Here is a 24,557-nt window from a genome sequence, read left to right as displayed (position 1 = left end):
ATCCTTTCACTCTGCTCTGCTGCCACCCAATTTTTAAGCTATTTCCCTGCAGCAAGCAAGCACTGGCCTCTGCTGAGGGCTGAAGTGATGGGAGCAGCCCAGAGCTGTGACCCTTCTCCTTTCACCCACCTTAATTAAGCCTGGATCTGTTGGCAAGGGAGAAAGTGGCCTTCAGTGTCCAAAATCCATCCAGTTTCCTGCAAATAAAGCTCCACCTTGCCCCATTCATTGTGACAAAGTACATTTATTGTTAAAACCCCCCCAAGCCCCTCTGTCTGCCATGATGCAGCTTGAGGCCATTGTACAGAGCACAGCTCAAGTCCTGGTCCCCGGGACACTTGCAAGACTTGTCAGCTGCCAGGGGAATGTCCCCTTGCTGCCATCTCTCTCTCTATTTTCTTGTCTACAACACTCACAAATCTGTTTCCTCGTAAATAAAACCTGAGTGGTTTCTGTGCCCACTCTCCCCTGTTGCCAATGCCAATCCTGGTGGTGGCCACCACGTCCTGCTCCCCCGGCGGGTCCTGTCCTGGCACCATCCAGATGGCAGCATCCTGAGTCAGGTCCCTTTGGTCAAAAGCCTTGTCGATGCCAAAGGCCTGGCAGAGCTTGGAGGGCCCGTTGCAGAGCTGCCAGTCCTTGAGCAGCCTGCTGGGTGCTTTCCTGGAGGCGCTGCGCAGCTCCCTCATGGCATCCAAGCCCTGCAGAGGCTCCAGGGAACGCAGCAGCACTGCAGCCCCTTCTCCTGTGCACGACAAGAGCTGGGTGTTAGTGTGGGACTGTTTTTTGGGAATGCCTCACCTTTCAGTACTGCCAGCAGGGAATGGCCTGGTGCACCCAACCATGGGCCTGTCCTTTGCTCCAAGGGCACTGCCTTCCTCCTCCAAATCTCCAGTGTCCTGTAGCTCTGTGCCCTTCACTCTGCAGTGCTGACTTGCTCTTCCCAGCTCCACCTGATGTTGCTAAGTCTGGCTGCTGCTCCAAGGCTTGCCAGAGGGCAGGAGCTTTTTCTGATGTCAGCACAATGTTCAGGAATAAATACACATCTGGTTCAGTTTTGGCAGAGGTATCCAAAGCCCTGCTCCCAAACCCAGTGGATGTCTAATAAATAAACTCTGATTACAAGAACTGCAGCTAACAAAGGCAAGGAGGAATGAGTCTGGATGCTGCCAGCAGAAAGAGGGAGCTTGCAGAGTGAGGCTGCACAAAGAGACCTGGGAAGGACTGCAGGCACTGCTGAGGGAGCCTGGGCTGATACCAATCCAAACTCCCATTGGAGGTGTCACAGCTGGGATGAGCACGGCCTTGGGTCACTGCAGAGCTCCAAGAGAGGGATCTGGACACATGTGGCAGGGAAGCTCTCCCAAGGCAGGGACCTGGGGCAGGAGAGGGCTCACAGTCTGGCTGTGGGATACACAGCCCTGGGAGCAGCACTTAGCAGAGGAGACCTTTATGACAGAAACTGAACAAAACAGACAAATTCTTTTCTCAAATGTGATTTGCCACCCTGTCAGAAGCCTTGGGTCCCCTGCCCTCCCAGCTGTTGCAGCCAGGTGACAGCAAAGCAAAGATGCAGCTTTGAGCACAATTCCCTGTCAGACAAGGATCTCCAGCCTAAGTGGGACAGAAACGTTTCCCTGGTGTTTTCCAGGGGCCAGCAGGGGCCCAGGTCTCCTCCTGCCCCTGAGTGGCTGAGGAGAGCACTGGCACAGGGCCTGTGTGCAGCCCCACACAGCTCCCCCTGTGCTGGCCACCCACAGCCTTCCTCCCACCAGCATCTGCACAGAGCTGCTCCCCAGAGTCCCCTCTGCCTCTCCAGCCTCGAACATCTGGAGCCACGCTCATGCCTGGCACAGGCTTTTTCTGTAGGCACTGGCAGATCCCTAAGGACCTGTGATTTCCCAAAATAGAATCCCTCTCATATTTTGTACAAATCCCACACTGATTACCCCTCTGGGCTCCCAGTGAGGTCCTGGTTTCTGGCTCTCTGAGGTGTGCCTGCTGTCCTGAGCCATCTTGGAACCCCTGCTGCCCTGGCTACAGCTCGGTGAAGTCAACAGCCTGAACTCCAACAGCTGTCAGCAATCTGTTCCCAGGCACTCCCTTCTCCAAGGAGGGGGATTGATGCTAATCTGGCAGCCAAAGCTGCTTCCCTGGCCTAACAGTGATTTAGAGCTCAAAGGTCATTTCAGATTTTTAAGAACATGTTCCATGTCCTAATTCTGCTTTTTATCAATGCACAAAGAAACATCCTTCCCATCATGTTGCTGCCTCCAATGCCAGGAACAACTGGGGGTTCTGAGCAATCTTCATTACCCTGCTTGCTTTCACCCATCTCAGCTGCAAGTGGGAACTGTGCTCACACTTGAATTGAACTGAGAGACGAGCACTTGGAAAACTGCAGGTGCTCCCAGAGCAGCACAGAGCCCAGCCAGGGGGTACTGGCAATTTCTGTCCCTGGCTGCTCTTTCTGCATTTCCAGCTGGAAGTTTCCAGGTTCTTTCTAGCTGTGTGCAACACACACCCCACTCTGCCCAGAGTAGCCTTGGGAAGAGGTGGAGACAGAGGCAGGACACAAGTGCAGGGTTACCATAATGAGCTACTGCCTTCCTCCCCTCACGCCTCTGGTTCCTCCTGAGCAAACCTCCACATTAGAAATTTAATTTCAGTTCCCAAAGAGTGGCTGAGTCAAATCCAGAGTGCTTCAGCCTGGCTTCTTCCCCCTCCCAGCCTGCAGCATTTCACTCTCAAGGGTCACCTGAGTTCAGCATCTGCCCAATGTGCACACACCAGCAGCAGCAGGGCCAGCTGGGGGTGCCGAGTATTTATCTCTCCTGTTAAGAGTCACTCCATATAATGAGCAGCATTCAGGGCTAAAAGCTGAGATCTAGCAACACTGCAGAGGCCAATTCTCTCCCTGAGCAGCTAGAAATCATAATGTGACAGTGGAGTCCTACACCCCCACAGCACAGCTTCCTGCTCCTTCCCCAAAACAGCTCCAGCTCCCAGGCTTGGAAACAGCTCTTGGCCACTGGAGAAAAAAGAATTTTCTCCTCCATTCACCCACCTGCCTCAGTGCTCCCCAATACTTCCAAAATCCTAGTCTAGGAGCTGAAAGTTAGGGAGAAGTCCCTGCAGTGTGACCCTGGGCTGAGCATCACCAGGCTCTTGATTTTACAAGCTATTCTTTCAGATCTGGCAGCAAAATACAGACCTTGGCAAATTCCAGAGAAACAGATCACAGCTAAGTCAAAGAGAGGCACGACTGGCATTTATCCTCTTCCTGAGGCAAGGGAAGCCCCACATCTCTCTTAACTCTAGGGAAAGCTTTTAGCACTGAGATTATTGTGCAGCTCAGGATATACTGTAGGATTCATGCACTGTGAAAGACTTTGGCTGTATGTTTTCTCCTCTACCACCCATGATTTCTCCAAATGTAGTGATGCCTGCTGTGGCTTCAGGCAGTTGCAGTATTTCACTCAGGGATGGGAGGACCTCTCACAGTAAAATTCCCCATGATGTGTCTTTATCTCAGTGATGTGCATGAAGATTTCCCCTTCCTCACTGACACAGAATACTGGATCCCCCCTCCCCCCATCTCATTATGGTTTTATGAACACAGGGCTGTGGGTGACACTCTTCCCATCCCTGAATGATACTGGAACCTCAACCTCAGCATAAACCAATAAACAGAGAAGGTTTATTCCACCTGGAGTCAGAGGCTGTGAGGTTGTATATCAAAACAAGTGATCCCTAAAGAGTCAGCTCCACTGCTTTAGAGGAAACACTTGTCTCTTGGAGCTGGTTGCCTTCAGAGCATGCTATGAAGAAGGACCAAGCTATGCCACAAGAGATTTTTTTTTTTTGCCAGGGTTTCTTTGTGTTTTTTCACAGCCAGAAACAAAGTTGTGAAGATCTATCCCATATCCAGAGAATGAAATGCTTTTGCCCTCTACCCCGGTGCCACTGTGAAGATGACTCCCTCAATCCTTCCCTCAGACTAAACCACAGCACAATAAACAACTCCTCCTCCCTCTAACTGGAGAAAAACATCTCGGGTGTGATTCCTCCCCACATTGTCCCTTTCAACACTTCTGCATGTGAGCAAATACACAGAAGGGGCAGCTCCAGTTTGTGCAGCTGCATGAGTGGTGCACAACGTGCACAGCCATGGCACTGCCTGCAGTGTCTGACAAAGCTGGCAGTGACAGCTCTGCCTGCTGTCACTCCTGTGGGACAGGATGATGGGGAGGGAGTTTGTAATAAAAAATGCAATGAATTCCATCACCACAGGGAGCCCTTTAACTGCTTTGCTACAAAACTAATAACAGGTATGTAAGGAAAAATTTCCCAAAGTTTGTATTGCAAAGAAATCTTTCTAGAATTCAAAGGCTAAACATTTATGCATATATTTAATAAAAAATGTTATTCTTAGTATTTTAATCACCAAGAATCCCATCCTGACAAATGGACCATGTCCTTTCATAATCTGAACACATGTGGCAGAGCCAATGTAATGAAGTTCACATGTGTTCACCCCCAGACTCCACACCCTCAGCTGGAAAGTCAGGCTCTTCCCCCACACTAGAATGTGGCACTATTTTTCTGCTTGGCTTGTGTCCAAAGGCAAAAATCTGAGCATTAATGGTCACAGTTATTTGCTTTCCACTTAGGAATACACAAGCTTTTTAACCTTTATCACTGAAATAGTGAAAAATAAAGTAAATTGAGTTTGAGATTTTTTCTAACAGAGTGAGTAGTTACCTAGGAAACACTTGCTGCCTTTTCAAGGTGTCTAATTAAACAAGAGATCCATTGCAAGGCCAATACTGTCATTCTTACAGCACAGGAAAAAGAAGAAACTTTTCAGTAACGCTTGTTAAGAGTCTTGAAATATGAAGGACAGTTTCAGTAAATTACAGAATAATTTAATTAGAACTTGATGATTTTTTTCTTGAGAATAATAAAAGAAGATTGAAGATTCTGTAACAGTCTGGGTATTTTGATTTGGGTGGGTTTTTTTGGCTTTTAGATACAGCTAGACAGCTAAAATGCTTCTACTGACTTCTTGCTGAAGCTTAGGACCTCTCAGATGTTTTGTTTTCCCCAACATTTCATTCAGCCTCTGAAGATAAAGGCAGGAGACAGAGGAGTTTCCTGCCATGACAACAGACACCAAGATTTAGGCTGTCATTAATGACTCTGAATTTTTCTCTACATCACCACTTTTGAGGAACAAGGTTCACTGAATCATATGACTGAGGCAGTAGCCCAGGTCATCAAAACTGAAAGCTCCAGTCTATCACCCTGTCCAGATTCTCCCTCATTTCTCAATCTTTGTGTGCCTGAACAGCTCCCAGCTGGGACAAACAGGGCAGCTGGAGATGGGCCCTGCCTGCTGTGCTGCCTGCCCACAGGTACACCCTGATCACAGTGCCCAGGTCCCAGTGGAGGATGGTGAGAGCAAGTCACTGACAGGAGAGCCCACACAGAGCTCACAAGTGACTTGCAGCAGCACTGCAGCTTGAAATGTCAGCCCCATCCTGCTGGCATTCCATCTCTCTCAGCCTCAGCTTACCTTGGCTGGAAACATTCATGCAGAAATAAATCCCATAGATCTGATACACGTACAGAGTTCCTGGTTTCATGAACATTGCTGCGTTCCGTTGTGTTTGCTTCCCACCTTTCGAGTGGGAAGCTTCATCTTCCCCACCCAGATAAGCTTCTGTTTCAACAATCCTGCCCCAGAGCTCTCTGCCATCAGGAAGTTTGCGAACTAAAATCTGAAAGAGAGGTCAGAGTGCATCAGTTACCAGCCCTCAGTGCAAAATAACCACAGCAAGAGCTGTGGAAACAGAGAAGTTGGAAAGAAAGGACCTGATGGTACAAAATCCTCTCCAGTGAGCAGTCTATAAGCTAACACCAACTTTTTCAGCTTCCACAGCCCAGTACAAGGAGTTCCCACCTGTCCCAACAAAATGCCTGGAGTGTCTAGATGAGGCAGTATGGAACAGAACCAATTTATGATCCTACATATACTAAAGCCCACGGAGGTGCTTTTGTGGTTATTTTCTGTATTCTCCACTCCAATCCATCAGGTTTAAGGCAAAAATCACTGCTGATACCAACCTTGAAGCATCATGAATGTATAATCCTTAGATCAGAAGAAATATGACAGTGGCACAATTAAATAACTGCTATGATTAGACAGTTTCCCTCCCTAGAGATGTTTCAAACAAGTCCCAGTCCCAAATCACAGAGATAATCAGCTCTAGAGAGGGCATCAATGCTATTTCAGTATTTTCTGCACCACAGAAAAGGGCAGTGCAGGAGAGATGGGAATTGGCTTCAGGCAGACAACAACAGATCTTTGTTATTACAGTGTGTTCTTGCTGCTGGTACCTCCTTAAATAAAACAAAGCAGATGCAGAGGAAACAAAACATGACAGTCAAAAGATTTTCTTTAAAAATAAAACAACCACTAAACTTTGTACAAAGGAATTTGTGGTTTGACCTGATTTCTAAACTTTATGCTTTACTTAATGTGTATGAAATACTGCAGCACAGTCTCGTTTGAGTACCAGCAATGAGTTTAATTATAACACTTTAATTATGCAGCTGTTAAAAAATGACCTTCAGAAAACAAAGCTTGATTCCTAACAGATGTTTGTGCTGGATTGCTAATGCAGATATTGATCTGATCCATAGCGGATGCTCCAGGAGTTGGTTTCCAAAGCTACAGTTCCAGTACACCAGTTTCCCTACAGCACTTATCAAATTGTTGAAAAGAATCTGTTTATTATTTTTTAATGAAAGAAAGAGCACTGGGGTTCAGCAAGTGCCTGGGAAAACCCCAAAATCAGACTTGTGGCCACATTTCTCCTTCAGTATGATAAAATGCAAGGTTAGGTTATGGGTTTAAAAGCATCCAGGCATTTCCCTGTCTTCGGGCACACCAAATATTCTGTTTAATAAAAAAGTTTAAAAATGGTGATAATTCCCAACACCTCACATTAAGCCATTTCATAAAGGTTATTTTTCTCATTGAGGATGTATCTTGATGTTATGGCACTTCCCTGTGAAAGGCCGTTCACGGCATGTATCTTCTTTGTTTCCAAGAACTCAGGTATCATGAAGGTAAACAAGAGATGCCTCCAAAATTTGGTAGAATGAAGGTAATGAAGGAAACACTAAATTACCTTTATGAGATAATAGGCTGGGTCATGGGAGACTGGGGGTTATACTTTGAAGGAAATGCAAAATTAAGATAGAAATCGTGTAGTTTAGAATACTAGGCCTAAACAGGAAAAATACAGAATTAGGATTCAAAAATCATCTGCCTGGAGTAACTGAATGCATGAGGGTGATGGAGCCATTAAGACAACAAAAATGTATCAGTAATGGGAGACTTCAGGCATCCTCAGATAGAGCAGGACATGGGCAATGTTTGCTTAGACACCATCAAATGTCGTGCAGAGCGAGGAATAAGGAACTTCATGAGAAAAGACTCATTCTCAGATGTGGAGCAAAACAAAAGGCTTTTCCAAAGACTTACTCCTGCAAAACAACTCAGTATCATGACCGTGAAGGATAAAGTTCAGTGTCTTCTCACAAGCATTAAAGTCCAAAAATAATCTACCAGAGTCCTGCCTACCAGCAAAAAGAGGAAACTACGTAAAGAGAGGGAGCTTGTTGGGAAGAACCTCAGAGGCAGCCAAAGGTTAGGGCCTGAAAGGCAAGCCTCTAGCAGGATGTCTGCAAAGATAGCAACACATGTGGAGTATCACAAAGAGGTGAAGGCAGACCAGAAAGAAACCCAGCAGGGCTAAAAGGCAGAGCAAAGGCGTCACTTAGAAGCAAGATATCCTTAGAAAATTAAAAAAAAAAAGGCTGGATGCAGCAAAACAGGCCAAAACCAACAGTTTGTGGAACAAATTCCTGGAGTTATCTAAAGCCATGAGAACCCAGAGAGTGCTCACTCTGCAGACAATAAAGGTATAAAAAAGACTCAGAGAAGATAAGACCATAGCAGTGAAACTGAACATGCTTTTTGCAGTTGAGTTTAGAAGGTCCAGGACTGGAACTTTTTATAGGGAAAATACTAAGGGAACTCCCTCCCCTGGAAACAGCCAGAGAGTTTTCTGAAGGACTCACTAAGCAGAAGAGCCAATCTCCACCACTCTGATTTCCAAAGGCTTTCAGTAAGGTGCAAAGACTCCTCAAAGTTCATGCAATGGGCTAAGGGAGAAGTCCTTGCATGAACAGGTAATGACTTGGAAACTCAGAAACAAAAGATAGGAACAGCAATATTTGGAGTGAAAAGAGCTTAAGTGTGGGACTGTGCAATCCTTAGCACAAGACAGCAGAAAGGAGGCAAAGAAGGTGTTACTGACTGCAGAACACTGCTTTCCACTGGGCTAAGCAAGAAACAAAAACAAGTAATGCAATTGCTGAAAGGAAGATAATGGGCCTGGAACAGCCCTCAAACCACAAGCAGCTAAGCACATTTTAGTAAACAGAAAAAAGGAAGGAAAACAGCACCAAAAAAAACCCAATTAAAAATGTGACAGACTAAATCTGAAAAATTACTCCTCTGACTTCATCTAGAATAGATTCAGCTACTGGTCTTTAAATTCCTTACTAAACTGCACTTAGCAAGAGAAGGAATGAGAGCTGTATGCCTAAAATAGCCAAGCCTGGGAGTTAAATGGCAAAAAAAGAATTTCATCCTTTTACACTAAGTTATTAGCTAGCACATAATACAAGTACAAGAATCTCAGTGCTCATGTCTTACCTGTCCCAGAAAGGATTTGGCCAGACTAACACAGGGCTGGTTGAAAAAATCTTCCTGTAGCTGAGGAGAATTTTTTTTCTCTATCACAAAATATTTGCTGCTTTTTGGAGAAGGATCTGCTCCAGGTGTAGTGTTCAGCTGCTCCACAGCATCGATCTGAGGGAAGCTGCTGGTGTTTTGAAGAGCACTTAATTGAGCCAACAGCTTTCTTTTTCTTGGCATAGTTCTAGAAAATGGATATAAGTATCACTGGGATTATCAAGCTTATTTAAAAGCAACTCATTTCCACAAACTTCTGTTTTTGCACACCTCTCCACAACAATGAATCTGGAAGCTATGACTACATGGACAACCTATGCAAACTGCAGCAGCAGGTGACAGATTTGGCTCTGTTTGCACCAGGCTGGGCAAATATGGGGCTCTGCTGATGAGCAAACAGAAAACAGCAGTTTGAGTATTCATCTTTTAAGGACTGCAGATAAAAGCAACTCTGCTCCACTAAGCATCGGAAATAAGTTTGCTGTTAGGCTAGAAAATTCAGAAAGTAAAAGCAAAGATGAATCAGTACTCTGTACTTTTTACCTAAAGCTAACATAATCTTTTAAGTAGAAAGAAAAAACAGAAAACAAGCACTTCAAAAATTGTGCTGCCTCAGAAAGCCCACAGAAGCTGTGTATCAATCATTTTCAAAGGTAATGGAACTGGATCAGAATCTAAACCTCCACAGGAAATTTAGAGATGCCCTATTCACAGTCACAAACTTGTTTATGGTGCTGTAGAAGTGTTTGTGTTACAATCTCCCCAAAATGATCCAACTTACCAGAAAGACTCAACCTACTGCTCCAGCCAACAGCATGGACCTGAGGCAGCTACATCACAGTTGTGCAATTGTTCTTCTGGTCTGTCACCACTTTCCATGTGAGCTCCACAAAGCTGGCGTTTCCTTTTCAGTGCTGCAGTGCTTACACCTGCTGAACAGGTACAAGCATTTATTCACTGGATAAAGTGCTTTGAAACAGGCCAAGAGATTCTGCAGATCTGATGGAGATGTGATACCAAGAGTGCACCATTAGATCAAACTCCAGAATTATTTGCAGTTTTCTGTTGGTTCAGTAAAAGCCCACCTCCCAGATGGGCAGTGCTGGAGATGCTCTCAAGCCTTTGTTATTCAGTGGGGAATACACTTTTCCTATACTGAATACACTGAAAGCTGAAACCAAACTTTTAAAATGCCCCCATTGGCACTGAATTTGGAAAGTGTCAGCCTCAAAAACAGGACTTTACAAGAGATTGCAGACACCAATTCTAAATTGAACCCCATGAAGATGTTAGGGTCCAGTATCATGCAGATTTAGAAATGGAGATAGAATCATATAGCTGAACCTGCAAGCAAGTACATACAGAAGTAATTAGCTGTTGCCACTAATTTTTCACCAAAAACTTTCCACATCAAAACCAATCTTTATCTTGGTCTGATGATTCTCAAAATGAAGTTCCACCAGCAATAGTTTATTTTCACTACAGTGAAGTTCAGCATTGCTACAATCTGAATCACCAGTGCCAATTCTCCAACAGTGTTATGTTTCACTTCAGAAGAATCCAGACACAAACATATAAAAATAGGTAGGAAAAAAAAATCAAATCACATTGGCATGACTGGTAGAGGGGTAGGATGGTTTTATTTTTTTCTCAACACCTAATTCTTTATTGCAATAATTCAATGGTGTCAGAGACTTGCCACAGAACCACCAGTTCCACAGCAGGTACTCTGCTCTGAGCTGTGGCCTTTAGCTGGTGAGAATTCTTAAAAATGTTGTTAGAACTCAGCAGCCTGCCTCAGACAGAACTGTCTGGTGACCTGGGCAAGTAAGGCCTGTCTAGGAGAAAGCTGCAGGAAGGAAGGGGCAGAGGAGGAACAGCTCACCATTTCAGACTGACCCCCTGGAAAACTCAGTCAAGGCAGTACTTCCCACTGAAGACATTTTCTCCAGACTCCTCTGACAGCATTAACTGGAACTTCCAGCTCATCAGCCACACATAAAGACAAGCTGCAAACATGGCTGACTCGAGTGGAGCATTAACTCATTTGGTAATTGGTGCTCTTATGGAATGCGACATCAGAAACAGGATCTGAGCTGCCTGGCACCTACTGCACTTCCAATTAAATCATTCCTAAAGCTGCAAGTGCTCTTACTGACACGTTACAGCAGCAGCCTCAGGGCACTGGTAGCCTCACTGCCATGGGCTGATCCTTGACACATCCACCATCTTCAATAGAAACAGCAGCAGGAAATTGCCTTCCAGCCAGGAGAAATGGGTCAGAACAGAAACACGAGTGCAGAGTGGGGGGCTGCAACACCAGCTTAGAAACACAGAAAAAAACCCAAAACATTCTGTGCTCTGTCCCCCTGCCTGCTCACAGCAAGATCTGAAACACAAAGCTCTGTGCCTCAAAGCCTATCTACACTTCGTGAAAAGGATGTTGCTGGTAAATACAAATCTCTTCTTGCCCAAGAAGAATCACACTGCATAAGGCAACACATACCACGGATCCAAGCCCTGTGTATTTGGGAAGCAAGAGGCTCAACCTCTTCTGTAAATCCATACAAATTCTGCAGCTCTTCATTTCTATCTAGATTTTCCTGCTTGTATAATAAACAAATCCTACTCCTGGGCCTCAAATAATGAACCATGGGTTTAATCACTTTTACTAATCCTGTTGTAACCAAATTAACTACAAGTTGTTAAGCACATCTGGCAAAAATACAAAAATAAGGGTATGGAAGTCTGAAAAAGAAGATCAAGAGCTGAATCAGCACAAGTGCCTGGAGTGTTCTGGGCTGCTGGGCTAATCTCAGGCAAGTGGTTCAGAAGCCTGCAAGCCAGAATTGGAGAGACACTGCAAATGTGTGCAAAACCCAGCTCGGCAGCAGATACACCCTGCACTCAAGGTACAACAGAGTCTACAGAGGATTCTTTAATCCTTCTAACAAGACTGCATTTGCAGGCATTTCCTTAGGTATTTAATGAGTTTTCATGGAAAAAAAAAAAATATATATATATCCCACCAGCAATTTGCATGTACTTTTGGCTCCCAAGTCCAGATACCTGCACAACCTTCCTCAGGTACATCAATTTTTCTGACAGAACAATGAAGACTACATAAAACACTGCCAGTTCTGCAGAGACAATTCCTCACAGCAATCCCCAGTTGTACAGATTTTGAGTGGGAACAGATGCCAGGTCAGACCAAAGGATACCTCTCCCTGATCTGGCTCTCCAGCCCAGGTCAAGAGCAGCAGCCTGGGAAGAACAGAATAAACATCCAGTGCTCCTCCATGGCTCTGGACTGGAACCTTCTGATCCAGGCTCAGTCCTCCCTGAACCTGTGTAACACCAGCCAAAGGGAGACCTGACCAAGAAGGAAAACTTCACAGAATTAGTTATTACTGCTCCAAAAACTCCCTCATTTTGTGTGGGGAATTTGCACTTGCTCCCCACCCATGTGAATCAGTTTATACCTGCACTCCACCACCCTCAGCCCTCTTTACCCTTCAATAAGACAAAGCCAGCTGGAAACACTGATTTTCCATGTCATCTACAAACCATCCCTGCAGCACCCCAGCCACCAGGAGAGCTGCCCATTTACTCACATCCTCTTTGCTATCTGACAAGGGAACTCCCTTATTGTGTCCAGGTAAAGAGCTCCTGTTAAACCTCCCTGAAATCTGAGTACAGACTGTGAGCCAGACCTCAACACACTTATTTAGACCTGCAGAAAATTCCAGCATTTTTTAAGGCATGACTTTTAAGCCACATTTATTTTCCCCCACTAGATACTTATGCAGCTCTCCAGTAATCCTACTTTAGCTACTAATTCACTTGGTGGTCAAACTCCCAGGTCTGCAGCCCTTGGATTTCCCCTAGAACCCTCTTTAAAAATGAGTGACACATTTGCTGCTGAAACCATCACTAGCAGCACTGTCCTTGGGGGCTGCATCTGGTTTGGTAGTTTATTTCTGCCTGTTTCTGCCAGTTTAGCAACTTATTCCTGCCTGTTATTCCTGTCTTTTTTGTTCCATAACTTCTTAAACAGACATTTGAAGGCAGATCCTTCAATGAGTTCTCAGCATGAATGATGTCTCTCTGCCTTTCCTGTCTAGTCTACCCTACTAGTAACCAGAAGATAATAATGTATAATTTTCTGGACAACAGTGTGAGAAGTGAGAAAAAAACATTGAAAAAAGAGTGCCGGCATGAGCCAACATAACCACAGATTCTGACAGCATGTGCAATCCTAATACCGTAAAAATAAGCCAAAAGGGATGTTTTTATTCACCTTACTAAGTGCTGCGGATCTTATTTCCTTGCAATTCAAGTCCTCGCTCCTACTCCCTACCGGGCACATTGAGCTTTTTTTGGGATGAAACCTAACTCATTCTTCTGTAAAGAATAAAGAAGGTAACAACTAGCAATGACGAAAAAAAAAACAAAACCACAAAACCCTTAATAGATTTGGTCTTTCTCTGAGAGTTTATTCATTATGAATAACTGTGTGGGGATGAGCTACAAAAAAAACAAAACAAAACAAAACAAAACAAAACAAAAAAAAAACCAAAACAAAAAACAAAAAAAAAAAAAAAAGGAAAAAAAAAGTAAAGAAAAGCGCCTTCTCAGCAGAACTACATTACATCTTGGTTGAGGACACTCGGTATATGGAGCGGAACCCAGGGCTGCAGCGGGGGCGCGCCCGGCAGTGCTGGGCAAGGCCGGCCGGGCCCGTTCGGGCGCTGCCGGCGCCGTGGCCGCGGCCGAGCCCCGGGAACCCGAGCTCCCTCCTCCTCCTCCGCCCGCCCTGGTCATTCCCGGTCTCTCCCGGTCTCTCCCGGCCGTTCCCGGGCTCCCCTCACGCACCTGCCGGGCCCGTTCCCGCCGCGGGCGGGGCGCGCGCAGCCCCTGCCGCGGCCCCGCGGAAGCCCCGCAGCCGCCGTGAGGGGCGGGCCGGGGCGGGGCGGGCGCTGAGGCGCGGCCGTGAGGGGGAGGGCGGCTGGCGGCGGCCCCGATATGCGGGTGCTTTTCTCTCAGGGGTGTCTCGTTGTGGGTGTTGCGTTCTGGAGCTCACGTCCTCTGTAAAACAGCGTTTGAACGCCCGCTGGTTTTCAGCATCCACTCCTCGGTTTTTCATGTTAATTCATCAGTACAAAGGCTGAGAGAAGTGGGGGGTTCGGCCTGGGTTAGAGAAGGCACGCGGAGACCTCAGAGCCCTTCCAGTGGCTAAAGGGCCTTCAAGAGAGCTGCAGAGAGACTTTGGATAAGGACCTGGAGTGACAGGACAAAGGGGAATGGCTTCAATCTGACTGAGGGGATGTTGGGAAGGAATTCTTCCCCGTCAGGGTGACGAGGCCCTGGCACAGGGTGCCCAGAGAAGCTGTGGCTGCCCATCTTTGGAAATGTCCAAGGCCAGTTTGGACTTGGGATAATGGAGGGTATCCCTGCCCATTTCAGGGGGTGGAACTGAGTGATCTTTAGGGTTCCTTCCAACCCAAATTATTTAATGGTTCTACTCCAAAAAGGCATGAACACGCATTCCGATGAACATGCGTGGTCACAAGCTGGCTTTGCAGAGAGCTGCATTAATTACTCCCTCAGTTCCCCAAATAACAAGTATCTGGCCTGCAGAAAAAAATTCTTGGCTTCAGCTTTTATCCAGATGGAGCAGATGGTAAAAATGGGGCAAAATGCAATTTTTCCTCCCAGCATTCTGGGGACATGCAGCTGGGGCCATTGATTCATAAACAAGTGTTTGCAGAAAGGGTATGAGGGAAAGTCTGATGAATCCAAGTGGGTTTATTCCCATTTTTGTAATAAAATACCAAGATAGCACCAGCTAGGATCCAGTGACAGAGAATAGGCATTTACTGTCTACCCCTTTTGTGAATTTGGAAAGGAGAAGGATAAATTAATGACTATAATTGTAGGGGATATTGACAGCTTTGGAGGTGCAGCTAAAACTTCTTATGAAGCAGAAATAGGGACCAGTTAATTTGAGCATGGAGTCATGCTCAAATGTGAGCAGGTCAGAGGAAAAACTCTGACATTCCTGTAAACCATGAAGGCAGCCCAGAATTTCCAAATGTTACTATTCCAGTTTAATAGGACAGTGTAAAAAATACCCAAACAAACCATGAATGGAGCAAACACAGAGTCTGTTACACAATATTCATTCTTTTTTGACCATGAAAAAGCAGCTAATATACTTTGGAACACAAAGCAACTTCAAGCCCTTAAATCATTGTAAAGCATGAGAGCACTGCTACTGTAACGGTGAAAAAAAACCCAGAAAGGGAAAGAAACATGAATAAATCTTAAAGGTATTGATACTAGAGATCTCTGTATGATGTTTTAGTTAAAATGGATAAAAAATAAGCTCACAAGAGTGAGGAATCCCTGGAGGGATGTTACCTGCTGGCTGCACAGATGTGTTTAGCTCCAGCCTGAAACGAGCCGTTTGTGTATTAGCAAAGACAACAATCATTTACAAATGATTAACAGTGTTGACTGAGTGTCTTTGAAAGAGCATCTCGGACTTCCTGACTTGCATGGTTCACATCCCAGCTTTAATGTGGTATTAATATAAAAGAGGAAGACCAGGAAAGTGCGTGAAAAGGAAGATAACCAAACATCAAACTGATCTTTCAGCAAATTATGAAACTTAAAGGAGAAACTGAGCAATAACGAGAGCTGTGGGGAGGATTTCCTGGGGTCAGACTAGTTCAGCTCTGCAGACATTTCCCCTGTGGGAGTCTGTGGGACAGGCACTCTCAGGATGCTGGCTTCTTTGGCAGCAGATCTATTTCATGCCCAAAGGAAGTATTTAAAGCTTTTAGCACCTGAGGAATGCAAATTGCTCCAAGCGACAGCATATGCCATGTTCTTCATTTGTCCAATAACTTCACTGTTACAGAATCAACGCCTAAAATAGCCTTCTGTAAAAGCTGATCTGTTTGAGAAGATTAAAGTTCCCCTCCCTGTGGGGCAAAAACTTTTTAATGTGAGAGGAATGACTTGGACTCTGTGGTTAGAAAATCTGGCTGGTGCAGACCCTGGGGTCTGTGGCACAATGGCTGCACACAGCGCGCCAGGCTTTTCTTGGAGCAAAAACTGTTTGCAGAGTGGTTCCCTACAGCTCCCAGGCTGTGCAGAGCCCTGACTTATCATCCTCTTACAGCCAGGACAGCAGAGCAGCATGGAAGCAGGACAAAGCAGTAGGGGCAGATTTTCAAGTTTTCTCTTTGTAAGGTGCCAAGTGAAGCTTCAGCGGTGTCTGCTGAAAGCCTCCTCTGTCCCGTTAGGAGGAGACACGGAATTCCCCACCGGCCATCGCCCGGACACTTCACGTGGCCACGCTGCTCTTGCCAGCAGCACGGGACAGCTGCAACACTTCATGAGCCAACTCTTGAAGAATTCCTGTGGATGAAAGCACTCCAAACAGCACAGGGTTTTTATGACATCCCCTCCTGGCCTCTCCTGACATCCAGTCTTGGCTGCCGCTTCCTACTTATCCGCAACTGCCAGTGTGTCTTATCCAGAGCTATTTCCAACCAGTGTCTGAGGTACATACAGCACTCCAAAACCCGGTGCTGGGAGGGAGAGGTGCTTGTAGCTACTTTGGTATCTCCCACACCCAAGCTGAGCCACAGATCAAATGCCCAGTTCTGTAAGTCAAGCCCATTCAATTCCTTATGTAAGCACATGTGTGTGTATTATCCTAAATTTGGGGATATCTGTGGTAGGTACTGGTCTGCACTCAGGGTGCAGGAAATTCTTCCAAGTGCACTGCAAGCAATGGGAAAACCCAGTAAAGCAACACAGCTTCTGGGAACCTCAGCTCTGGACCAGACAGGGCAAGCAAGTCCTATTCAGTAACCTATTAATGGATTCTACTCAGTCTTATTTGTTTGTTTGCTTTGTGTGAAAGACATTTTTGTTCTCTGACAAGACAGAAATGGTTGGTTTCACAGGATTGCTCAATGCAGAGAAACAAATAGGTTAGATATTAGGAAGAAATTCTCCCCTGTGAGGGTGGTAGGCCCTGGCACAGGGTGCCCAGAGAAGCTGTGGCTGCCCTGTCCCTGGAAATATCCAGGGCCAGGTTGGATGGGGCTTGAAGCAACCTGGGATAGTGGAATGTGTCCCTGCCCATGGCAGAGGTAGAACTGGATGGGCTGTAAGGTTCCTTCCAACCCAAACCATTAAAAAAGAACAAAAGCTAAAAACCCAAGTGAGCAGGGCAAGCTGCTGGGCTGTTGGGCTCTGCTCCCTACATCTCTAGGACTGACAGCTTACGTGGTATCCCTGGTGGAACTGGTTTTGGTGGTACCATAGAACAGCTGTGCCTGGGAGCCACTTTCAGCTGCACAGGAGCAATGGGAAGCTGGAGAGTGAGACCAAAGGCTCAGCTAAACTAGCAGCAGGTGAGGAAGGATGAGATGGAACTGTACCAACAATCAGCCAAACTTTTTTAAACATGGTAGTTTCCTGTTCTGAAGGGGTTAAAGACAGTTCATTCAGCATTTTCTAGATCAAGATGCAATCATGGTTATAGATCAGTCAGAGCAGAGAAATGGTATACATGAGAATGTTGGAGGGATTTGTGGAGAAATATGTAAATGCCTGTCCAGTCAGAGCACTGCAAGCCTGAGAGCTGTTAGCCATCTCCAGCTCTGCCCCTCTGCTGACAGTGCTCAGAATGTGCTGGATGCAGGGAAAAAGCCAATTAAAGAAATTCCTCTGGCTCCTTGCCCCCAACCACTTATTCTTGCCTCTTCTTCAGAGCAGTTTCCTTTCCACTGTACCAGTACAGTGACGTGCAGAGCTGTTCTCCAGGCCCCTGAGCTGGAGGAGGTCACACCCCTTCTCGTATGCTGCTGCTGCCGTGTCCGTGCCCTCTGGACTGAGCAGGACCTCACCTGTGACATGGATGGCCTGGAGCAGTAAGAGCAGAAACAGGCATAAATGGGGTGCCAAGCTGAGGTCAGGGTAATCCACTGAGCAATCACCATTTTTCTGCATCCTGTGCAATGTCAGCATGCCAGCAGATAGCAGCAGTTCAGATAAGCTCCACCAGTGTCTCATAACAGATGAAAAACTGTGCAAATTAGGATGCAGTTAAACTGATGATGATAATTTGTTTTTACAGGAGTAATCCTGTACCTTTTGCAATACAGAAATGCTTCTGGGACAGAACTTTCAAAGATGATGCCTATGTGAGTGTACTGGGATAAAAATTGGTCACATACTTACTGGCTCCCCTGGGACAAAACGTCAGAGCATTTTCCAAAGCAGACCAGAAGTTAAGTAGTGAGTGGGACTTGCTCACTCTGTCTCAGAGGTTCATTACAAAACTTGGCATGGAGAGGGGGCAAAGACTGAAAAGGAAAGAAAGTGGCCTAGAAAATGCCAGGATCAAAAAGAAAGGGACAATTCACATACAGAGTGAGGAGCTTATTTCCACAGGACGCTGTGAGTACTAAAATATTTGGGTTCAAGAACCTATTGAAGAAATACCAGGAAGAAAAGTCTGCCCAGGCTATTACACACAGACATAGCATCTCTGCTTCAGGAAGTCCCCGAGCCACAAACCACTGGGTCTGGTGGAATATTTAGGAGAAATATTACTCCATACGTGATCTGTTTTCAAACTGTCTGTAAGCTTTGACAGTTGGCTGCTGTAGGGGGTGGATATCTTCTGCTCTGTGGATCTGTTATCTGACTCATTCACCTCTTAGAAACCTTTTGCAGGAGTCACAATTGGTTTGCTCATCTGCTTAGCTGATATCTTCTAGTAAATCTGAATTCATCCAGGAAATGCTCAGAAGGTGAAAGAGAATGTTCAAAGAGCGAAAATGCACCAAATTCTTCTTTGGTGAAACAGGACTGCCCACCCAGCCCCTGGTGTTTGCTATCACAGACATCCAAATTTAGGAAATATATGGGCGTGGGCATTCTTAGAGTCATTGACCACAGGCATGACATAGCACTGGTTACTAAAAGTGACCTGAAGTTGTTTGCCTTGCAGGATATGGTAAAGAGGCTTGGATTGAATATCATTGAGTAAGGTCACAAGAGTTAAGCTTGAAATAGCAGAACTTGAGAACATTTGGGATGGAAACAGGTGACTGGAGGGAGTATGTCACAGGCTTTTTGCAAGGGATAATCATTGACCAGAGCTGTTGGCACATAGGACCTGGTCTGAGAAAGGCTTTCCTGCCTGTATCCGTGCTGGCAATGCAAAGATTAGCTCTGCATACACTGCAAGTTAATTATAGTTGGAGCAATTTGTAACTCCATCCTGCTTGTCCTCTTAGGTTAAAAGAAAAATTAAAATGCTGCAAGAGACAAGCTCATCTAAACTCACAAGGCAGAGCGAAAGACAGAGAGCCCTTCTCTTGGGGTCTGCATTTCAAGTTTAGTTGTTGTTTTAACTTAAATTGCTGCTACATTTCCCTGTTAACTTTATTTCTCAGAGTAAGAAAATTTACACACTCACCTTGTCTATCTCCTTCTCTTTTAAATCTGCAGGTTGAGTTCCTGTAGTTTCTGTAATAAAACCTAGTTTCTGGAGAGAGGGATGATATCTGGAGTCACACCCTCCTTCCAAAAAGAAACAAGAATGTGCTCAGCAGTTCCCTACACTGTTTGAAGTGTTCTGGGTGATCAGAACTGGCCAGCCAGTGCATGCACTGGCATGCAGCCTGTGGGACACAGGATGGTGTGGGAGGGCTGGGGACAGGGGAGCTGTCAGCATCACCAGGTCCTCAGGAAAGCAAGAGGAGACAGAGGTTATTGTGGAAAGGAAGGGAAAGGAAATGGGACAAAGGAGCCTAGGAAACTGTACTTTGCTCCATTGCTCAAAGAGCAACTTAAAGATGAAGGATCTCCAGTTTCTGTCTGAGGCCCCATTTAAACAAAAGGGTCTTGAACCCTCAAATCTGTCTTCAAACAAATCCCTTAGGTTTGATGTGATTATTTGTTTCCCAGAAAAGCACAGGCAGCCAGGGCTCCAGGGTAAGAATTCAAGTAACTGGAAAGCAGCAGGGTGCACTCTCTGCATATCAATTTTTCAGTTGGCATCAGACTTAGTGTTCCAGTTCCAAGAACTGCCACAGAAAACAAACTCCTCCTTTTGAAGAGATGGGAACTCACATATTCCCAGGGAAAAAAAACAACAAAACAACCAAAATAACGGTCTAGGGATATAAATACAGTATAGGTAAAGTTTGCTTTTGCATGTAAATCACTAATGCTTTCTGCAGTGCTCACTCATTTTTAACGTCTTCATCCTCACCCGCTGCTTCAGTCAGGATGGGTCTGTGTTGTGGCTTTACAAGATAGGAAAGCTGTCTTTTACTTTAGAAATGTAAAAAGTAAATTAAAAAAAGATAAAGAAAATATCATATCCTTACCTATAAAACTATGTTGGCAAAGCCCCAGCATAAATGTAATTGATAATGAAAAATGAGTCCCTTTGCTAAGGGGTCTTACTCTCTTTGAGGTACTAATTCCTCCAAAGTAACCAGGAATGCTTCTTGGCACTGTAAGCCTGATCTCTGTGTAAGTGGATTTTATCCAGGTTCAGAGGTCAATCAAGTGCCTAAGGAATCATCTCTGCTGAGATTTCTCCTGAAATTGGGCAAAGATGGTGACTGGGCTCCAGCTCTTTTGGGCCATCCAAGCCTCTCGCAACCACCTTTCAGATGACCTTGTCTAGGTTACCAAGATTAAACCCAAGACACCTTCTCTGCCAAGCAAAGCTAAGGCAGCCTCTCCTGGCATTCCTGTGCAGCTTGGGGTGATTATAGTGAAATCAGCAATTCCCTGGGGCATATCTACCCTAACTAAAAGTCTTGACACACATGAAGCAGCCAATTTAACCAGTGCTGCTGAATCTGCTGCATCCCCATCTGCTTGTGCTTCCAAAGTCATGGATGGCCAAAGAGGACATGTAAGAACAGGCATCAGAAGCAGGTTTTATTCCCATAGCAGAATATGTGAATTTCCATAAGGGATGTAAACTGTGCTCTCTTTCCAAGCAGGAATCCCTTTTCCCTACTGTGGATTGCTGCCCATCAGAGCTTGGTTTCCCTTTTTGGTCTAAGAGCTGATTGAGATCGACACCACATCTGCTTGCAATGATCTGAAACTTTCTTGCCTTTCTCTGGACAGATTCACTGAAGGCAGATCATGTGTGTACAACATGCACATCCATGTTGCTGTAGCTGGAATATGAATCCCTTTTGGCCTCATGTTAATATAAATCATCACGTGGTGAGAAACAGAATTTTGACTGGAAAGATAGGAACACAGAGCCAATATAAATATTCACTGAAAAAATAGGAATTACTTTCAAAAGAGCTAAACTCCCAATTTATTTCTTCCTGCTTCCTGAAAATTTATCACACTTGCCTAGCTCATGGCTTTTTCCTACTTACCTGTTTTCTCTCTGCTGATGTGTTTCAGAAAGTGCAGCAGGAGCTGTGACTTGCTACTTTTGTGGGCTGCAGTAGCTATTTAAATCAAAACTTGAAGTTGTGTCTTTAGTGGGATTGTGGGTTAGTTCTACTCTTAACAAATTTGTACTGACACACAGTAACCAAAAATACTTTGGAGTAAGTCAGAATTCCTGCATTCCTCCTTGTGTATATAAAATGACCAGAGTTGGGGTTTGGGGTTTTCTGTTTTGGTTTGAACTGCTGGAGAATTCTTCAGCATGTCTGCAGAGGAAAAGAAATATTTGGAACTGCCTTAGTGCAGTCAACACATTTGTTTCACTTTTCTCTCCACCTTTCTGAGCAGTAAAGCAACCAGTACTGGAGGGACAAGGTCAAAATTAGAAGTTCAGAGGGAGAGTGGTTTTGGTCACCTTGGAGGAGGTGAGGGAGAGGGATCAAATCATACTTTGAGCTGCTCCTGGAGCTTACAAGGACCTCATAAATGCAGGAAGCCACCAGTAGTAACCAAGAAAATTCTGCTTGCCATGCACCAGACAGGCCTGGAATGGTGGTGGGACCTCCATCCCTGGAGATTTTTTAACTCAGCTGTGCAAGGCACTGACCAACTTGCTCTGGTTTTGCAGCCAGTCCTGCTTGGAGCAGGAGGTTGGAGAGGAGACCTCCAGAGCTCCTGTGCCACCAAAATCCTTCAGTAAATTTTTTGTATGACTTGAAGATCAAGCAGTCCATTGCTGCTGTCAACCACAATCACCACTTTACCCAGCTCAAAGCACACAGATTTGCAGTTTGCAGGTCCTGTGCTGCAAGAATCCCACCAGCAGTGGTTTCCTTGATTTCACCAAAAAGGCAGCTGCTGCTCCAGCAGAAATGTCCATCTTTCACAAGCCTGATGAATACAGTTTCTTATAAAGAATGCAGAGAAATCTGCTCTTTCTGCCCATGGTGGAACTCAAAGAGCAGTTGCCTATTGCCTGAGGGACTATTCTAAGCCCTTCTTTGTGAAACTCTTCCTAAAAGGAGGTCTTCCTACCTCCATGCCCCATGTCCCCTGCCTGCAGTCTCATTTTCTGAGATGGCTAAGGTCCCAAAACACCATGGAGGAGGTATTTCAGATGTCCTTTTGCCTTGGAGAAATGGCTGCAAAGGGGGAGAGGATGGAGAGGACCAGGGTGGTTAACAAGCACGTGGGAGTGAGGGGCAGAGAGGGGCACTGGAAATGTTGAGTGACTTGGAGGATTCAGATTGCAGAGTGTGCCTTTTTTCCAGAAACTGTGACTGGCCAGATGTCACATCCCTCCTGGGAGGGCTTGCAGCACAACAAGGTTTCATGCCTGTTTTTGCATTAGGAGGCTCCTGACAGGCACTTTATCACTTACTGACTTGCATCTGGATGCCCATTAATTTTGTTCTGTCACTTCTGTCATTTTCATTTCCATAGCATATCCCATATTTGGCCTGCTGATGTGTAGCATTTCTACAACATCACTTCTCCAGATGTCAGCTTCGAACTGGAGATTGAAACATCTGGGGAGAAAAAAAAAGGCAGAAGCTTTGGCAGCCAGGGGGGGGTGTGTGTTATGACAGGTTTGGAAGGGAAGCACAATAGCCTGATGTATTTGCTGCAGTGACTACAGCCAAATAGCTGAGGTGTTATTTACACATGCTATTTACACACCTCACACTGGCATCCACACCAAATTCATTACAGCCCAGCTCCTATTGGAATTGAGTTTAGGTTTTTTGACTAAGAGGTTTAGAAGTTAAATGTTGTATAACAAATTTTTGGAGTCGATGTTGCCTGTCTGGAGCAATTTCTGTGGATTAGCTGAGCTCTCACAAATGCTTTCCACAAGCAATTTGCTGGACAGTTAGAGGAACTGCCATCCTATTTTCCCAGGCTGACTGATTGAAGTTTAAAAAACCCTGCTCTAATCAGAGATAAACGGAGTGAGCATGAGAAAGGAAGTGCTTCTGTGAGTAACTCCTCTGTCCTGCCCTGTCACCCTGCAGCGTGCTGTTTGTCTGCCCTTTCCCAGAAGTACATCCTCGTGGCTGATCCCACTATTTTGGGGTAATGTATATTCCAGGGATTTGCTGTGGGTGGGAGCAAGAGAAGCTGAGCTTCCATGCCAGCCCTCTCCTGTGGTCTCCTGGCCACAGCACAGCGAGGTGCTCCCAGTGAGGCTGCCTTCATCCTCTTACTTGGGCACCTGGGTCTCTGCTGCTGCAATCCACAACAGATTTTGAGCCTGACCTCTAAAAATGGAAAGGAGTTAAACTATTTTAGGGACTGCAGGGAGGAATGTCAAGGGAGTTTCAGAGCTGTGGGGAAAGAGCAGGATGCCAGCAGAGGGGGATGGGACCAGTGATGTGGACTGTGGCCACAAACCTGGGAAATGGCAATATTCCACAATGAGAAACAAATGAGCCACTGGCACAGTGAGCTAGAGTAACCCAAAACCTGAGCCATTAAAGAAACTGCTGAGCAACATTTTACCCAGTTGGTGTCCATGGGATGGGTCCTCCCAATGCTAAAGACCATTATGCATTGCAGACCACAGGAAACTGAGCAAAACAAAAAACCCTCCAAAGCTCCATACTTTGTCTTTAACCATCCCAGTGCTGTCAAAATTGCTTGTTCCATGCACACTGCGATGTGTTCAGGGAAATCCCTTATGTCTGAGACCCACTATGAGCTGTGCACATGGCAGGCCATGCCATGGGCTTTCCAGGGTTGCTCGTGCTTTAGCCAGCAGGTATTTTCTAAAAAGTTTGGAAAATGGGCAGCACAGAAGGATGTTACCTTGCACAGGTGAGGGTCACAATTTTTTCAATTCCCAGTTTTCTGTGCTCAAGGTGAAACAAGTTTAACGCTGGTGAAATGCATCCCCTGGAAGCTCCCTGCTGTGGGCTTTTGCAGCTGGCCCTCAAGGAGCTTCTCTGCCCAAGCAGCTCTGGAAACCCACATGCAAGGATCCCCAGTGCCAGGGAGCTGTACTGGGTGTCCCTGGGGAAGCAGAATGGCACATACCCAATGATCTGTCAAAAAAATTCATCCAGCATCCCAAACTGGACACAGGCCTTCAGCTGGTCTGGTGCCATCATTCAGCTGGCTGCAGAGTCAGGGCATCTCTCTGCCCCTGGGGACCACCAGGCCCCCACCTAAAAAGGAACAAGGTGTGGGGCAGTGAAAGGGCTTTGAGACTTAAACTGAGCTTGGCATCCTGCAGCTGTAAAATAAGATGTAAACT

General features: G+C 45.7%; 1 protein-coding gene across 4 annotated transcripts; it reads right to left on the bottom strand.

The window, feature by feature from the left end:
* Nucleotides 1-224: 224 nt before the first annotated feature.
* MPG (N-methylpurine DNA glycosylase) lies at nucleotides 225-13,786 on the bottom strand. 4 transcript variants are annotated; one of them, XM_039732409.1, is made up of 5 exons: nucleotides 13,709-13,786; nucleotides 9,615-9,762; nucleotides 8,795-9,020; nucleotides 5,579-5,783; nucleotides 225-745 (listed from the first exon to the last, which is right to left on the bottom strand). In XM_039732409.1, the coding sequence occupies exons 3-5, from the start codon at nucleotides 9,014-9,016 to the stop codon at nucleotides 351-353; spliced, it is 822 nt and encodes a 273-aa protein (XP_039588343.1). In that variant the 5' UTR covers nucleotides 9,017-9,020; nucleotides 9,615-9,762; nucleotides 13,709-13,786; the 3' UTR covers nucleotides 225-350. The 4 variants fall into 4 exon arrangements, with proteins under 4 accessions (XP_039588343.1, XP_039588344.1, XP_039588346.1 ...); XM_039732410.1 differs by having other exon boundaries at nucleotides 9,615-9,765; nucleotides 13,709-13,778; XM_039732412.1 differs by lacking the exon at nucleotides 13,709-13,786 and adding an exon at nucleotides 13,134-13,237 and having other exon boundaries at nucleotides 9,615-9,765.
* Nucleotides 13,787-24,557: the final 10,771 nt, after the last annotated feature.

The sequence above is a fragment of the Passer montanus genome, unplaced genomic scaffold (genome assembly GCF_014805655.1).
Source record: "Passer montanus isolate IOZ18808 unplaced genomic scaffold, ASM1480565v1 scaffold8, whole genome shotgun sequence".
NCBI lineage: Eukaryota > Metazoa > Chordata > Aves > Passeriformes > Passeridae > Passer > Passer montanus.
This window is presented reverse-complemented; position numbering and strand designations above follow the sequence as displayed.

Excerpts from the sequence above, each read along its gene's own strand:
- MPG (XM_039732409.1), bottom strand. The coding sequence starts at position 9,016 with ATGCCAAGAAAAAGAAAGCTGTTGGCTCAATTAAGTGCTCTTCAAAAC. Across the intron at positions 5,784-8,794 it reads CCAAATCCTTTCTGGGACAG|ATTTTAGTTCGCAAACTTCC; the intron begins GTAAGACATGAG and ends CCTCTCTTTCAG. Across the intron at positions 746-5,578 it reads CATGAATGTTTCCAGCCAAG|GAGAAGGGGCTGCAGTGCTG; the intron begins GTAAGCTGAGGC and ends TGTCGTGCACAG.